An 18811-nucleotide genomic window follows, 5' to 3' on the forward strand; every position below is an offset into this window, starting at 1 on the left:
AATGAAACTAACCATCAACAGCAGGCGATACAACAGGTAAAACGTTTGATGTACTAGTGATAGTAATGCCACTGGTAGTTGTAGCAGGCTGTGATACAATAGTAGTGGTAGGAGGAGCAACAGATGCTGCCACATCTGTAGCACTTGTAGTAACTGGAGTCGCAGCTGCCAAAGCAGAAGCAGTGGAATTAATAGCAGTAGTTGAACCTGGTGGATAAAAACCCTCCACTGTGAGGTTGATATGAGGATTATCATCATCTCCAGCACCTTCATTTGATTCAGCAATGCCATCATTTTGTCGATCTCCACCAACCCGAACAACACTCACACCAGTAGTATGCTGATTTGCTGAAAAACACCCCATAAAAAAATTACTAAAGTTTATTACAGAAATTTAAAAAAATCATTTTAGTCAATATCAATTTCAAATACTGAAAGACTAAATTTTGTTTGAAATAAATATTTGAAAATTAAAAAATGCTTCTAAAGTCTTGATCACTATTAGTCTGGACCAAATGTAAACATAGTAAACATTGAAGGGGCATGTACCCTTACAATTAAAATTGTTTACTTTATGTTCTCCTTTCATAGGTATACCTTGTTTTCCTCTCTTATGTACTGGTACAATAGTGTAAGAAAATATCTGTTTTATTTATTTTAATTACGAAACACAGAACATAATATTATTATTAAAAACATGATAAATATGAATGTTTCTTTAAAATATGAAAAAATTAAAAATTCAATTATAATGCATTATTACATAAGCAAATTAAATTTGATAAAAAAACCAGTTTAATTGCAACACAAATGAAACAAACAACAAATAAGTATCACCTACACATTTATAAACATTTTCAATAACGATCTCATCATCTGTTAAAGGAATAACTTCTTCCATACTACCTTCCAACTCTAACTCAATAGATCCGTTATCATTCAAGTTAATAATTAATTTTACAACAATATCAAAATTTGAAGTTGCCATTTTATTTTTATTTTTCATACGACACACACACACACACACACACACAACAAATTAAACAATTGCACCACTTTTTTGTCATAAGATTAGTCAACCTTCTTCCAAAATATTTGTAAGCCTTAAAAATGTTATTGTTACAAGCTTTATGTGGCCCTTTACTTGAATCCCAAATTAGTTCCATATAATTCAAGATGTAGTGGATTTGAAAGCAACTTTAACACTGTATGGTCTTCTTTCACAACTAAATGATAAATATTTGTTTAAAGAGCCTGAATTACTTTTTACTGTCTGCAGAAGTTAAGCAATTAGGTTACTTTAGTCAAAGCTTATCTTTTTTTCATGGAGCTATTGAACAATAACACATTTGTGCCAAAAACTCCAGGGTACCCATTCAAGTCTAACACTGCAATACTGTGTATTATCTATAATTACTGTACAGTTAGTTGGTAAGAAGTTCACAATTTTTTTAAACAATCAGTATTTTAAAAACATCACTATTTATTTCCACATGGTAACCACCCAACTTTTTCAATTCAAATAATAAGTGGCTATCTAAAAAACCTGCTTCTGTTTCCTACAAATAATTTAAGGTATAAGTATAACTAAATGTTTTCCATTACATGATGATTGTAGGCTGCTAATGTCTACAAAAATGCTTATTTTTGCTGATTTTATAGTTGCATCATGTCTAACTTCTGGGGTCGTAAAACTTTCATTATAACCTGTCTTGTCCAAATAGAAAAGTTTCATTTATTATTTCTAAGGTCTCTTAATATTTATTTTCAAATAACTCCATGACCACAATGTGATGTTCTCCCCATCTATGATTACAGTTTGCCTTTTTTCCAGTCGCAAATTTAAATTCTAATAACAATAAAAAAAAAATACACTAGTTTAATATTGGGAAGATCAGGATCATCATTTATAGCTGACATTTATATCTGTACTTTATTTGAAGTAGGGCATTTTGTTATTTAGGAAAGGATTGTATAAACAACCAGACTGTATGTTATCAAATTTTCTAATGACAGGTCGAACTTGTTTTCAAGTTTTACTAGACATAATTAGTTCACCTGTTCTGATTATTTCATTTTCAATATTGTGGCCCTGTTCACTGATGTCCATAAATTATGCTGAAGTTTTTCACAAGATTTGTATAATGCATTCAATACAATAGTTTTCTCCCCACTTTTTAAAGATTTTTCTGTTTATGTTTAATGAAAGCGGGATCTTGAGTGGCAGCCCTGATTAAAGTTTTTAAACACTGGAATTATGTAAAATCTATAACACATTACATTATAACTCATGTTTTAGGTAAAGCTGTAATACATAAACATAAGATCAAGGAAGACAGCAAATATGATCTGAAAAAGCCATGTGAGATTTTGACACTATACTCATGCTCTGCTGAAAACTTTGCTTTGATGCGGAGAAATATTTGGTGTAATGGGTGGATTTGTTTTCATCAGGCCCCGATTAACAATAAACAGACTTAATATATAAATATTCAAATGTAAAGATAGTACAAAATGTAAAAGTACAAAGTGTAAATGGAGCTGCTGTCATTAAAATCATGATAGTAAACATGAAACCCATCATGATAGCCAGTATTACTAGTAATAGTAATAATAATATTAAAGGAAAAAAAGAACTGCAATAGACGACGTATAAGCACTCTTTAGCAATCACAGTTATTAAAGTAAGAATAATAGAACTTGTGGAAAATTATCAATTTACCTTTCAACAAGTTATAAAACTTTCCATACATCTCAGTAATAAAATTTTACAAGAAGTTAAAAAAATAATAATTGTTTTTACCTTCTAAATCTGGATATATAAAACATGAATTTTTTTCTTTTTTGTACTTTATTAAATGAAGATCATGTAACTAAAAATGTGACAGCAGAACAACCTACATAATACTACATAGAATGTGCAAAGGATTACAATGGCAATAAAGACATTATGTGCCTTGTTTATAACAACAGTGGCAAAAAATTCATTCTCTGAATAACCACTCCCAGTGACAATATGTAAAAGAATATTTCTTCCCTGTGTAAACAAAGAACCATACACTTTTGACTTCCCTCTTACTTTACTGTTTACATAAAACTTTTTTTTAAATTATAAAGTTTTTAAACAGTAAACCAAATTTAATAAATCAATGTTTTCAGCTGATCTTGCTTGGACTTCTCTTAAGAGAGGTTGGTAAATCACAACACCTTGGAATTCTACATTTACACAAAAAGGATGACATCTTAACCATTTGAACATTATGAAATAAATACACACGTAACAATTATGTACTAGATAAAGAGACAATTCAAATCAAACATAAGTTTTTTTTACCATATTCAAATACTTTAGCCTGAATTAGAAAACTGGTAGCAATAATATCGGCTGACTCCAAAATAACAACAGCAGCAACAGTCAATGAAGATGTCCAAAAAAGCAATAAAAAATTATGAATAAGTTGTGCAAAAATGATTTAATAAAATTTGATTCAGTTTGTGGTTCAATTTTTTTTAATTTGTTTCTATTTTATTTTAATTAATTTAAATATAAAAAGTTTATATTCTTAAATAATTTTCAAACAGTCATGGACAAAATTGTTTCAAAATCTTTGTTCAATGAGAAGCAATAAGAGGAATTCTATACAAATAATAAAAAATGAAAGTTTGAACATAATAATTTTAACTAATTCACTGTAATAACAAAAATTACAGTTAATATACTTTCTTTTTTTGGATGAAAGAAGACATTTTTATTGTGTAAAAAAGTCAAGCCAAACCAGGATTCATACCAGAACCTTCTAGATGAAAGACAGAAACTAGCCAAAAAACTCACACTTGACAGACACTAGAAGAAACAAAGCCTGACTGAGCAGCAATTAGTGTCTTGAAAGATCAGAACAATAAATTAGCCTGTCAAAACAAATGCATAAGATATTTTCATCTGAAAAGTCTACTAACTTGAATAGAAACTAAAAAATGTTTTCATAATCAATTTAATTCACCCGTTAGTAATAATAAATCACTTTGATTAATGTCCCTGAAATTTTTAATTCTCAACCACAAATGACAGAAAACTTCTATATAGTATAACACTGCTTAAATTTTTCCTGGATGACACACATACAATTGTGACAAAATCATATAAAATTTAAAAAAACTTTGTTGCATACAATTACTAACAGTTTATTACAAACTGACAGCTATCTGTTTCAATTCCTTTAACCAAAGATAAAAAGATACAGTTCTACCACACAGGTCAAAAACAGATATATTTAATAATATTCCCTTATACAAACCAAAACACTAGCTGGAAGTTTCGAAAAATATTTTTTTACTGTACCTGAATATTCTGGTAGGTTCTTCAGAGTGTTTTCTAATAATTCAATTTTTTCATAATTCTTATACTGAAAATTTATTAATAACACTTTACCATAATTAAATTGCATTTGATCTAGTGAACAATTAAAAGCAAAAATAACATTGTATTTACCTAATAATTTATTTAAAGCATCCGGATCAACAGACAATGTACCATCAGCATTTACAATAATTATTAATGTGTCGTCTGATTTTCGATCATCAGTGCTATCAGCAACAAATGTGCTGGACATTGCATTTGACCCACTGCAACAACAAAACAATCATAAAGCAATACAAACACAAAATAATAAAATACAATAATATCAGAATAATTTTATGCAAGACCAGTTAATCAAAGCAATAAAATAACTTTAAACAATACAAAAAAATTAAATAGAAAGGAAAAAAAGGATCAACCAACTTAAAATTATACTATACACAATAGTTGTAGGTAAAATTTAATGCTACTTGATATTTATATACATCAGAGTAATTTTTTGTAGATAATACATCCTCTTACAAGCAAACAGTCATTTCTAAAGATTTAAAGCAAACCCTTACTAACACTTCCACGCATACTATGGATGTTTATCCAGCAATGTACTGTTTTTGAATGTTTTTCCTGAAGAGAGAATCCCCAGTGATATTCATAAAATAATTCAATATAAGCATAAAAACTTTCACGGGCACTAGCAATAAGAGAAAGTCAATAAAATATTTTAATCGAAGGATCTAATTTTAATAACAGAATGATATAAAAATGTGACTAAGAATGTGAATACAATGCAATGGGAAGTAGAACACAGTTCAGATCAAATGATAATTCAAACCTTCCAATATCATGAAATTATTGGTCTTTGGGTTCCAATTTTACAATGATTTCAAAAAACTCAAAAAGGAAACATCACATATAAATGCTCAAAATAGATCAAAACCAGGGTGAGGAATTTCTGTGCATTGCAATAAGAGATGCAAAGTTAATTAAACTGGAACTTACAATAAAATATAAAAAACTAGAATTGCATCATCAGAATAAATCAGCAATGACATTGAAAAAGTATGGTCATTTATCAGTTTCAGTATATTTTATATTAGCCATGGTTTTATGGCTACAGTAACTGAAGTGTAAATGAAGTGTAGTCTTGTACATTCTCAGTTCGACCATTCCTGAGATGTGTGGTTAATTGAAACCCAACCACCAAAGAACACCGGTATCCACGATCTAGCATTCAAATCCATGTAAAAATAACTGGCTTTACTAGGACTTGAACGCTGGAACTCTCGGCTTCCAAATCAGCTGATTTGGGAAGACGCGTTCACCACTAGACCAACCCGGTGGGTCAGCATCTTCTCTCCTGCCTTCAATATTTCCTTCTTTTTTTAAAATCTTTTTCCATTAATTTTCAACTGTATTTTCTATTGAAATAATTTCTAAGCCTGAACCTAACCATAGTTCAAATTTTAATTTAACATCATTCTCTTTTGGCTTCTCCGTATTACATTTCTTTTTTCACATTTTTCTTTATTTTTTCAAGATTCATTATTAGTTTGATGCATGTGCTTACAACTTTCTCAATTAATAAAAAAATATACTTTTTATTCATGTTTATGTATTTTTATCCAATAGAACTAACAATTACCAACATTTAAAAAAATTGATACAGCCAAAATTTTGAAATTTTTCTAAAATGTTTTCGATGTAATTTTTCATGTTGTGATATACATTTTTTATTAAAAATATAAAATGGGTGACAAACAGGAAATCACCACCTTTTCATATGAATATGTTTTGTTAATTATGATGCATCAAATACAAAAATGAATAACCAAGTATACTTTTTTTGTTAAACCTGAGTAATTATATTACAACAGTCTGATAATGAGATAACAAAGAGTGAAAAAAAAAATCATTTCTATGAAGATAACATTTTATTTTCACTTTAAAATTTTCCATTTTAAGTTTTTTAGTAAATACAATAGGGCTACCAAATGAAGTTTCTTTTCAAAATTAAATAAAAAATCAAAATTTTTCCACCAAGTGGAAAAAGGTTACATTCAGAACCTTTTTCTCTGTTTCTTAAAAATAAAAAGAAGATGTATAAAGGAAAAGTTGTTGAAAATTCCATTAAAAACAACTGTGAAAAACATTATTCATATACAAAAGTTAGCTTGGTTAGAGACCAAAAGAGCCAGAAAACGTCCACTTTATTTGTGAACACACAAACAAAAATGGATCAGCAAAAAATTGCCTAGTAAAGAATTATTAGCAAGTAGTAGTTTATGAAACATTTTTTACAAGAACAATATTGCTTTTAAAGTGTTTTGCAGGTGCACAAGTGAACATGTATTAAAAAATATGATACTGAAATGGAGGAAGAAACTGACAAAAAAGATCTTTGTAACTACAAAAATACCTATAAGATATTAAACAAGAATAGTTAGAATACTTCAAAAATTTAATTTTGTTCACAAAAGATTAGGATACAAGTAGGGCACTACTCTTAATACCACCACCTTTAATTTATTTCTTAAAGATAAATGTTTTGAATAAGAATAATTTCAAAGTTTACAAAATGACGAGGTAACAAAACTTCATGTCCCTGTGGAAAGGGAGAAGATACCTACCTAACTCTTAAAACAACTACTGAGGTTTTTACTGGTTCCCAGAAATAGAAAAGTTTAAAAAAAATAAGTTTGAATATCATAATATTTAAATTTTTTCTTGGAGTTAGAAAGTGTGTGGAAATATGAGCCTCAACGTCATCTAATACAGTAAGTTTTTCCTTACAATACAACATAAAAAAAAGTGACTGAGTTATGGCAATACTTTGATTTTCCTGTGTTAATGGTGGGCAGAGTTGTGCCCAAAATTATGCAAGCTTAAGAATGTGGCAACTTTGATTTTCAACTGAAAAATTGATATTGAGATTGATAAAAGGCACATGATAACAATAGTTTATAAATAGTGAAAGAAATTTTCAAAATATTACTTTAGTAACTAAGATTACATCTGACATAACAAAATAAATATAATACAATATGGACAAAAAAAACTACATTTCTTAACAAACTATTACATTTTGTAACTTACAAAATCAAGCACACAAAATATTAACACCGATGATATTTGGTCTCATTCAAGTCCCCATAACAGCATGGAGGTACCCTTAACCTTAATTTCTCTTTTTTGTCATTTCTGGATTCATATAAAGTTATATTCTTGTACTAATTAGATGATTCTATAACATTAGTGTCACATTGGTAGTATATTAGGCCAAATTAATTCGGAGATGGAGCATAATACTTTTGTATTTTTTTTTTATTGTTTTGTTTGATATTTACAGACTGGATCAAGTAATGATTTTTATGAAACTATGTACAATAATCTCTAAATATGGGTCAGTGAGGCAATTTAATTTTGGTTACAATTAATAAAGGAAATGGGGGAGATACTTCCCCATGAGTCTCATTCATCAAAATTTTACTAAAAATTAATAAACATTAACATTCTTTAATGTCCCACTTAATCTTTCTCAAGTAGTTGACAAGGCTTAATCCCTAGGTAATCAGGGATGCATAGCTTTCTGAAGAAACTGGAAAAAATTATGCAACTCTTCACTGGCTTTTTTATTTAATTTTTATGTGTTGCGTATTTTATTTTTTAAATAATAAGTTTATTTTTAGAATATACTTTGTATATATGAATGTAACATTATAGTTTCATTACAGAAATTGTATAAGCAGCCCTGCAACACCCCAACCTTTGTAAATAACAAATGATACTAAACCATCTCTGATGTTTTATTGAATAATTATATAGCGTTAAGTATACGCACAAAACAACAAAAAATAAATATACATAATAATTAATATCAATTAAAATGGACGATTATAAATATGTCCAGTTACTACATTAGATGCAATGCAATTAAATTTTTACAAAATAAAATTTGTGTAAATTTAATAGGCGCTGACATGCTAAAATTCAGGCAATCCTATAATAACAATGAGGAGACTTACTAACAGCAGAAACAATGTTAACAGTATATTTATACATAATATCTTACAGTACCAACAACCACATAATTCAATTAAAAAATTGAAGTTTAATAACAAATCTATTTATTAAAGTTTAGATCTGCAACAAGTCATCACAGTGATGGTACACAGTACCTTTTATACATTTACATTCTTGGTTCCTTTCAACTGTTTATCTAGAACAAATAACTAAATTTCTACAACATCCACCAACAATGACTAATGAAGATAACAACCAGTTTAGTAATTTTCATTACTAAACTAATTTGTCTTCTGGATTTTTTATCCAAAAGACAAATTTGATGAGGTAGTGTTAATTCTGTTATCAGACTAGCCTGGCAAATGCAATACCAAAAGCAATCACACCTCACTATCTGCAGTAGTGTCCCTTACAAGACACTTAATTACAAAACTGCAAACAATTAGTCATAACTGAAATATTTATTATTTAGTATATTATTATTATATTTAAGTCAAAGAACAAAAAGTGCTTACTTAAAGGTGACTTGCAAAACAATTAACTGATGAATGATAATTTTCGCACATGTTCACAACTGTGTGAAAAAAAAATTATATTATCTATGAAAAAGGATGTGAAAAATCTATCTACATACAAATGATTGTATATCCAAAGACATAATAATAGTACTGAATTGTTTTTTTAATTTTGAACTTTCTTAACTATAAACAATTAAAAAATGCCACAAATAAAAAAATTAGTAGTGAATACTTGTAATAATATTGTTAAGTTAATATACTTAAAAATTACAATTAAAAATTACAATTAAAATTACAATTAAAACTACAATTAAAAATTACATTTTCTTCGGTCAGGCAATAAAATTTACCATGTTAACAAAATAAAAAGCAAGTTAAAGTATAGTATGTAGTATGTATGTAAAAGTATAGTATAGTTAAGTATGTTGAAAATATAGTTGTGTACTATAATGTTTTCAATATGAATTTGTTTCTGCCATTTCAATATGGTAGTCATTTATGTTGTTAACTTAAGACACTATAAATAAAAATCAATTAATTCAGTGATAAATCCAAATGTCTGTGCATCAATGATTGGACCATGAGATAAAACTGCAATATACATGTGGATAAACCTGTTTCTTCTTAGGGGTTACTAGGAAAATTAGCTGATAAAAGATGTAATTATTGCTACTATATGTTTAAGATACTAAGCAAGTTAATAACAGCTATTAATGAATGTTATCATAAACACATTATTTACAGAGAGAAGAGCAAGGAGGAGGCAGTAACAGGAGTCACAACCAGCAATGACTGCATTAATCTCATGAAGAAACCTATCCATTCCTCAAGCTGATGGAACAAACCTTGGACTGATCTGGTGGAGAGTTGTACACAACCTGAGTACTCACCTCTTCTTTAGGCAATGGAGTTTCTTATCTGATGGACCTATTAATAAGCCTAATGGTAGGAAAGCTTGTCAGATCTCCTAATCCCTACTTAAATATAAATACAATACAATATGAACAACAGAAGAAGAAGCCTAATCTTGGAAACATACAAGAGTGTAAATTTATAAAAATTGATAAATTATTGTTCACAGTTTGATTTCAAGTTCTGTATACATTATGTATTACATACCCTAACCAGCAAAATTTTAAAAATATACTCATTTTTCACTGAATATTAAGATTGGTAAATTAGATTGACTAAATAGATAAAAATGTAACAAAAGATTCATTCAAAACTGCTATATAACTTCACAGGCAACAATAGAAAAAATTTTAAATAGGATTCATGATCTTTCAAATCTTTGCTTCAATGATGTTTGAATATTCAGGTGATTCTGATTCTGTTCAGCAGCCAGGTAATGAAAAACCCATTGGGTGGAAAATTTTTTCTGCAATTATTTAAAAAAAAAAAAACTGATGTCATCAAAACCCCAGTAACTTCTAATATTTCTTCTCATCCAATAACTTACATCCTCTAGCACTGAATCTTCTTCAAGAAACTCAAACATAATTTTCACAATTTGTTCATGCCCTTTTCACTCAAAAGGTAACCAGATATATTTCTCACCTGTTAATCCAAACAACATGAACCAGGAAGGTAATGAATACAGGAGATAACTCATATCTTTAACTGCAATGGACACTGAGATTACCAACATTAACTTAAGTATTGCACACTACTACTATTTATAAAATTTCTCTAGTAAAATCTATTTAGAAACATTTAGGAAACCCCTTTCAACACGTTCTCTAACATCAATTTAATTTATATTGTGTCTGGTGTTTAGTCTATTTTAAAATCAGTAAATTTCTTACTGCAATCTACAAAGTTTGTACAAAGTTCTCAATAAACCTTGAAAATTGCTGCCCAAATCCTTAATATAAATTTTAGTGTGAAATGAATCCACAACAGAGTTGCAAAGGGGTGGATGGAAAATCTAATCATTGTTGTAGGTTTTTAAAATAATTACTCATATTTACAAAAAAACCTATTAACTCAAGAAAATAATAAAATACTCTAATTGGGTTTTTAAAACAATTATAATATAACTAATTATATTATTAGTTTACCCTTTTCAAAACATTATATTTTATCACTAAAAAACTAAAAATAAAGTGTTTTCTTTCTTCCCTTCTTTTATTATGCCTAATTACTAACTATCCTTACCCACATGTAAATGTATACCTTAACATATTTTTAATCACTGCAAATAAAAAACATAAATTTACATTATAATACAGTTGGAGTGTATGTTAAAATAGTTTTAGAATCAAACTACAGTAGCATTTAAAAAACTACAAAGCCTTAACAGAAAGGCTGGCAATATTTAACATTCTTCGTTGCTTCTTGAAATTCCCTACTGCATCTTGGAGCCATTCAACACAGTTCAGATTTATTGTTTCAATACAAAAACCTAACCACAACATAATTGGACAAACTTTTTTTTAAATCTTTTAAAATAATTATTATAAATAAAAAATTAGAACACCTACAGGATGTCCCATATAAAATGCAACCCATTTATGTCAGTATATTTAAATAAAAAGGCATCTGTAAGTTATTACATTAAATATTTTATTTATAAACTTTCCAACACCTTAAATTCTACAGTAAATGCTGGAAGTGCCTTCATGAATATACATGTCCACCCTTATTTATGGATTGATATTTAAAACAGCTTGTTCGATATTGACCTCCAGTTATTCAAGTGTTTGTGGTTGGTTGCTGTAGGCTTTTTCTTTGAGGTAAACCCAAAAAAATAAAATCTGGCGCAGTCAAATATGAAGATCTTGGTGGCCATATGCCAATACCAATAACACGATCACCAAAAAATTTGTTAACAAAATCAAAATTTGAATGTGCAAAATGTGATCTTGCACTGTCATGTTGGAAACAGCTGTATTAATTTTCCTCTTCCAAGAGTGCAATGAATTGCAATAAAATATTCTGAGACATTGCTCTGCAGTAATGGTGTACCTGAAGAAAAGAGGACCAATAATTTTTTTTTGACATTGCATACCATATATCTTCTGCAGGTGCAATTGTTTTTCATGATAGCATGGCGATTTTCATCACTCCAAAGCCTTCTGTTACGGCTGTTTATGTAGCCATCTAGATGAAACCATGCCTTGTCTGTGAAAAAAAATAGAATCCATAACATGAATACCCTCACGCACAAAACCAATGACAATATTCTAGCTGTTTTTATTTTGTCTGGATCAAAAAGTTAAAAATTTGATATGGTCGTAAGTTTTATTTTTTTGTTACCCAATGAATGGTTGATTTTTGTAAATAAATTTCAGTTAACAGTGTCTAATTATGTTTTTAGGCATGGCAGTAAACTGGTCTTTGATTTCAGCAAATGTGTCTACATTCAACACTGTCATTGATCGTTTGTGTTTCTTGTTATTAACAGAACCTGTCTCTCTAAATTTAGCCACTAAACTCGAAACAAATTTGTTGTTAGGTGCTGGTTTATCATGATACAGTAAAAAGATTCTTGCACTGCAACCGCTGATTGCTACTTAAATATAAAAAAAAAATAACATGTTCTTCTTTTGAAAACACGATCTTCTAATTAACAATGCAATGAGCATTATGATTGCTTTGTTATGGCAATCAGTACCAATGTACTGTGTCGACAAAATGTTCACTTGTTAAACGAGTCCATTCAAGTAAAACATAGGGAACTGGGCAGTCAATTAAAAATATTATAGAAGACTGATTAGTGGGTTGCATTTTAAATTGGACACCCTCTATCAACATAGATACTGAGAGGTTGAATTATAAAGATTTTTGTTTATGAAAGAATTTCATTGTATAATTAAATGGAATCAAAATTATGTTGAATCAAAAACAACCATTTATATGTTTTATACAGTGAAACAATATTTTTTAAATATAAAAAACCATTATACATTACAGGAAGAGGCATTATAGATAATGAATCATCATCTTACAATTCAATTAGTGCAAAGAATAGTACAAAGAATGTTAGTCACTATAACAGTTACAGTTGTTTACATTTTTTTTTTTCACTGTTAAACAAAATGTTTATCCTTTAGTGATTTCTATCACATGCAGTGAGGTTTTTACGTTTGTTTTAATTTTTTTTAATGAGGAAGAGCAGTTTGTAGTAGCTGTTCCATATGCTTGTGCTTACAAATGAGTAGTTTTACATTTCGTGTAATAACACTTTGTATTACACACATGATTTTATTAGCCATTATGCCCCTTGAAGAATAGCAAATAATGAAGACACAGTTATTGACATCCAGATATGGGAAATCATGGTTAACTTTTATAATTATGTGAAAAATCAGAATGATTAAGTAGTTTGTCAGAGAAGTAGCAAAAACAGCACAGCTACTCGTAAGTGAAAACAGTTCTGGAAATTCATAAAAGAATTTAAAACTACAAGGATGCTAATCCTCTGTTTTTAACTGCAAACAGTGACAATCTCGTCTAAAATCGGACTTAGATAATTGAACAAGGATGAGATTCAGCATATAGACTTCTACACAACTGAAAAAAATCAAGATTTTCATTTCAAGAGTCCGCACGAAAAAGTGGACTTGAATTTCAAAGCAAATCGGTCTTCAATCAGTAAAACGACTTTTAATTTTAGTTTAAATAGAAAAACAGCTGACATCAATGCCAATTATTGGAAAAATATGATATTAGAGTCTGCAAAATTCATTAACAAATACAACATAGAAAAGAAGGGTGAAACATTGTTAATTTCTATGAAACCGCACCCACTTTTTACACAGAGTAATGGGTGCATAACAACAGAAGCAAGGATGATATATGTTTTAAATTTTAAAATGCAAGAGTTCAGACTGGAGACAGAAAGGATTTGTTCCCAACACCCTCCTAACAGGTCCATCAAAGAAAAGTGATGATAACTATCAAAGTCCTCAATTAAAACAATTTCAAAATGCGGATTGTAAATGTTTTATTAAAACATTTCCTACATCCTACTGGCTAACTTGACAATAGTGCTAGCCAATGCACTGTATTAAAATTTCCTTGAAAATCCAGCTCTGAATTCAGATTTACACAAAAGTGAAATGCAGGATTGGCTAACACAACCCAAAATATTATTTAATAGAGTCATGTCAAAAACTAAACTACCATAACAAAATGGAATAAACCATAAAAAAAAATAAGTTTTGGAAGATGAAATTTCTTAAGTAAAACTATCATTTATTTTAAGATAACCATTTGAACCTCAACCTGATTAAAATGTCTGATCTATAAGAAATGTTGCTCTATAAGCATAACTTCATAACTGAAAGTAATATGCAAATATAAAAAAAAAATTTAAATATCTTTAGAAGAGCAATATTTAATCGAAAAATATTATTGATAAATTTGTTATAAGTGTGGCTGATAATGAATCAATTAGTGATGACTTACAAGGAATTGCTCCTCTTTTTACAAGAACGTTCAAATCAAATCAGGTTATAAATATAGTATTTAAAGTTTGAATCTAAATTTAAAGAACTTTTCATTTTCACAATTCATATTAATAAGTTAAAATTATAAAATTTTTCTAATAATACAATTAATTATTTTAAGATTATATTATTAACATCTAACAATTTCATGAATCAAAATAATGTTTTAAGTAATGGGTAAACAATCAATTGTTCTATTCTACATAATATGAAAAAAAAATTGTGGAACTTATTTTATATTCCACAAATGTATTTTACATACTGTAGAATAAACTTGTGGTTGTGGAAGTACAGAAACACACTTTTTGTGAAAGTGGCGATACCCTTTTTGGTACATACAGTTACACGTGAATAATAATTAGTAAATATGTTAGTTGGCAGAAATTAAACTCCACATCCTGGTAACACTGATGCCCCATCACGATTAACTTACAAAAATTAAATTAAACAAGTTTCTGAACTTCTTATGATATCAGCAAACATAACCTACCTAACACTCGTTTCATTAATATTAAATTAACAGATTGTTAGGGTAGTCAGTAACTGTATACATTAACCAATTATTTAGTCTGAAAATAATGTGTATTACACTTGTACAGTAATGAATTATTAAATTTTTGGTGGATACTGTGTATTTCTACGCTGAGTACTATTTACCTTTCTTAGCTTCATTCTATTATTATATGTTGACACATTTCAGAATAACTCCATTGTCAAAACTTATTGTACTTATAATACTTTTAATTTTTCTATTATTTACTGTATTGACTAAAGGTGTTGGGTGAGTTTTAGGTGTAGGTGCAGTAACTCTTTATTAAATTTTTCCTTTTTTATATATAGATTTAATTTCCATTTTTACCCAATCTATTTCTGCCTTTTAATTGCTTTTTTTGCTGGGTAACTATTATTATTTTTAATTTTAGAGTAATTAGGTATTATTTGATTGAAAATATATTGTTTATTAAACCGTACGTTTGCTAATGTCTTATGTAATTTCTTTACTGTATTTCTCTACAATTTAAAATTTTAAATTTTCTAATTTCTCTACAATTCTGGTCTGGTTAACCTAGTTAAAATTGTTATTAATTATTATTATATTTTCTGCTAAGAACACTGTGATTTCTATGTTGATACTGTTTACCTTTCTTAGCTTCATTCTTTTATTATATGTTAATGCATTTCAGAGTAAATATATTGTAAAAATTTACTGTGCTCTTTAGGATAGGGTAAGGTACTGTGTAATTTACAAGGGATGTAACTCAGGTGAAAAGCATCACATGGATGCTTTTTTGATGCTACATATGATCCGTTTCCATTAGAATAGAGTATATAAAAATACAGTTATTTGAAAACTAATGTTTGTGTCATGATTGACTTTTATTCTCTTCTCAAACATTATGAAAAAGTAAAAAAACTCATCATTATCATTACAATAAAATTATGTTAAATTTAAAAATTATGTTTGGGCAAATTTTTTTCTAGTTCATAGATGATTAACACGATGACCAAAACAACATATACCACAACTTTTGAATGCATGTCATATCTTTCTAAATAAGTAGCATAATTTTTTTTTAAATCACTAAATTCTTTAAATTGCCCATTTTATTGGGTAAACATTATTAACTTTACATTAAAATATGAATAATAATTGTATAGTAATAATACTAATATTATTTCAGAATTAATATTTTAATATTAGCATATATCACCTGTGAATGCATCATTTTGGCATTTAACGCAAGCCTAAAGTAAACTAACCAATACATATAAAATGCTTTTCTAATTCATGGATTCATTATCAGTTACAAAATACTAAATAAGGAATGAATTAACATTGTTATTATATAAAAATTGTTGTCAAGTTATTGATAGTATATTTTACAGAATTAATTAATTGTTCCAAAGCATAAATAGACGAAACATAAAAGCTCTAAATTACAGACACAAATATACACAACTTTTCATAAGCATCTGAATCAAGAAACCATTTATCTTCAATGGGAAAATTCAATGAAACTAACAAATAAAGCATGATTTCCTATTTCTACAATTAGCTTTTATAATAATGTATATGTGAAGCTATAAACTTTGATAAAATGTTAAAAAAAGTAGTTAGAAGGAGTCTCCTTTTTATTTTTTTAATTAAAAAAGGCCATGTTAAAAAATAGAAACATTTTACATAATAATTTTTTATTACAGAGCTCTGCAATAAACCTACAGTCGTTTCTAACATAACTAATTTTAATTCATTAAATGTGTTTTAACAAGAAAAATAAACCACATCAAAAGCAATCATAATTAATCTAATTCTCCTGCTAAGAATAAGTAGTAACATGTTTAAACACACTGTTTTATGACAAAATGGGAATATTAATTTATTATATTATCTGTCACTCTCTTTTTCATAAAACAAAAACACCCACCAATCAAGAGTTCCTTTTGTTAAAAGCAACCAAGTACAATAACTGCCATTTCATTTAATGAATGAAGTAAAGATATCACTTGAAAGGATAACTATATCTGTTGAAATTATCTTGCTCATGCAATAGTAGGCTACATGCTACTCTCTGAAAAAGTAGATTTCCACCTCACTCTTCACTTCCTTGTCAAAGCATGCACCAAAAATGGTTATGCCATATAAAAGAGCAACTTATGTCATGTCAGGTCACCTACAACTGTTTATTATACAACACATCTCCTCAATATGTATGTCGAGTGAGCCTGTAGGGAACTTGACACAAGTAACTGCCAAATATAACCAAGCATTCGAAAAGATAAGTAAAAAAACTAAGTAAGGATTTTCATACTAGACTTGGTAACTGATAAAGAATGAAATAGAAATAAAGAGTGAAGTAGTTTCTGGCAACCTTTTTTATCGCCAAGCTCGCTGAAACACAATTCATATTCAGCACTACAACTGACACCTCTTTTACCAAAGAAATTAGCTATTAGTGAATATCATTACTACCCAATAAAAAAATTCGAACTGATTAGTCTCTTGCACCATATGTAATTCTACATGATAAAAAGATTAGCAAAAAAGGATGTAAAACAACAGATTAACTTACTCCTTTATAAAATGAATGACACATTATACAAATTGCCTGTACATGTAGAAAAACCTGCTTAAAAGTAAACATTTAACATTAATTAAAATGAAAACTAAGAATGTACTACTTAAAATAAAATTTATTTTATAATAGAATGAAATCAAATGTTTTACATTGAAGTCTAAGTTAAACCATTTTTTTATTTACGGAATACACAAAGCAACTACTTGATCCAACAGTTTTCAGCTTGCTTTGAGATATTTACGGCATCATAGTTTACGCAAAATTATGCATTAATATCACAATATCACACACTGTCATTAGCAGTAGTTAACACATATTAATTATAATTACATTCTCAGTAATACAAGGTTAAAGTAAGTTACAGACTCCATAACTCATCATATACAAAGATTTTTACAATTCATCCATCAAAATAGAATATGATTTTAAGAATGACAAAATAAAATTTACAGGCTTAGTTTTCTAAGCCTGTTTTTCAACATCACTAATAAATGGACCATTACTCCATACAAACAAATGTTTACTATTCTAAATACTATTAAAAAAAACTAACGAGATAATTGAGGAAACAACTGTAAACTCTGTATGAAAAGTAATATTTAATTTTCATGAATTCAAATAAAATGTTTAGAATTGGCTGCGTGCATGAAAAATACCATTCTATATATTTTTTTTTAAATATTAGGTTAGGTTACGTTCAAAAAAGAGCGGACATTCAGCTACATGGCTATCGAGCTAGGTGGAAAAAAAAAATGAAACAGCAACACTTAAAACTAAGTTATACCAAATACTACATACCTAATATCAATACTTAAATGCGACGAATGGAAGAAGTAACAGTTAATATCAACCACATGGCAAAAAACAAATCGTTGCACATAACACTAACCACTATAAGAACGCCATTTTGAAGGAGTCCATTTTCCTAAATTCTAGGCGGCATCTCAGTTGGCTTACCTACAACAGTGTAATGCTAACAGTATTGAACAGATATATTATTAATACCATAAAAATTAATAACTTTGAGGTGCACAAAACGTCCACAAACGCTACGATCCGAATACAATAAGAAGACACCCCTCACACTTTTCAACACAAAATCCCTATATTTACTGTGCCATGGTTGCCAACAACAGCATGGAACATTAAAACGTAAAGAGTAGAAGGTTTCTAGTATTGCACGTTTCATATGTTAAAGAAGCAGACAAATCATTGTACAATAATAATTGGTTATTATTTCTTTTTTTTAAGGATATGTTGGATTTTATGAATGTGGTATGCATATGGGTTTGAAATTTATTTCTCAACTAAACTGTTACACTTTTTTCCTTCCTGTAGAATTAAATCATAGATTATTATCTTATTAGAAGGAAATTCTCGTGCTTC

At 28.5% G+C, this 18811-nt stretch overlaps 1 protein-coding gene across 4 annotated transcripts in view; it reads right to left on the bottom strand.

The window, feature by feature from the left end:
- Nucleotides 1-18541, bottom strand: part of pps (protein partner of snf) — a 208876-nt gene extending 190335 nt beyond the window's left edge. For 3 of the 4 annotated variants that reach the window (XM_075373576.1, XM_075373568.1, XM_075373551.1), the window contains exons 1-3: nt 18224-18541; nt 4490-4623; nt 13-348 (exon numbers count right to left, since the gene is read on the bottom strand). In XM_075373576.1, the coding sequence (XP_075229691.1) occupies nt 13-348; nt 4490-4610 (457 nt within the window). In that variant the 5' untranslated portion in view covers nt 4611-4623; nt 18224-18541. Of the gene's footprint in view, nt 1-12; nt 349-4489; nt 4624-11905; nt 12019-18223 lie in introns of all 4 variants that reach the window. The other variant, XM_075373559.1, reaches the window with a different exon arrangement.
- Nucleotides 18542-18811: the final 270 nt, after the last annotated feature.

Source organism: Lycorma delicatula, chromosome 1 (genome assembly GCF_047948215.1).
Source record: "Lycorma delicatula isolate Av1 chromosome 1, ASM4794821v1, whole genome shotgun sequence".
In the NCBI taxonomy this organism is placed as follows: Eukaryota; Metazoa; Arthropoda; class Insecta; order Hemiptera; family Fulgoridae; genus Lycorma; species Lycorma delicatula.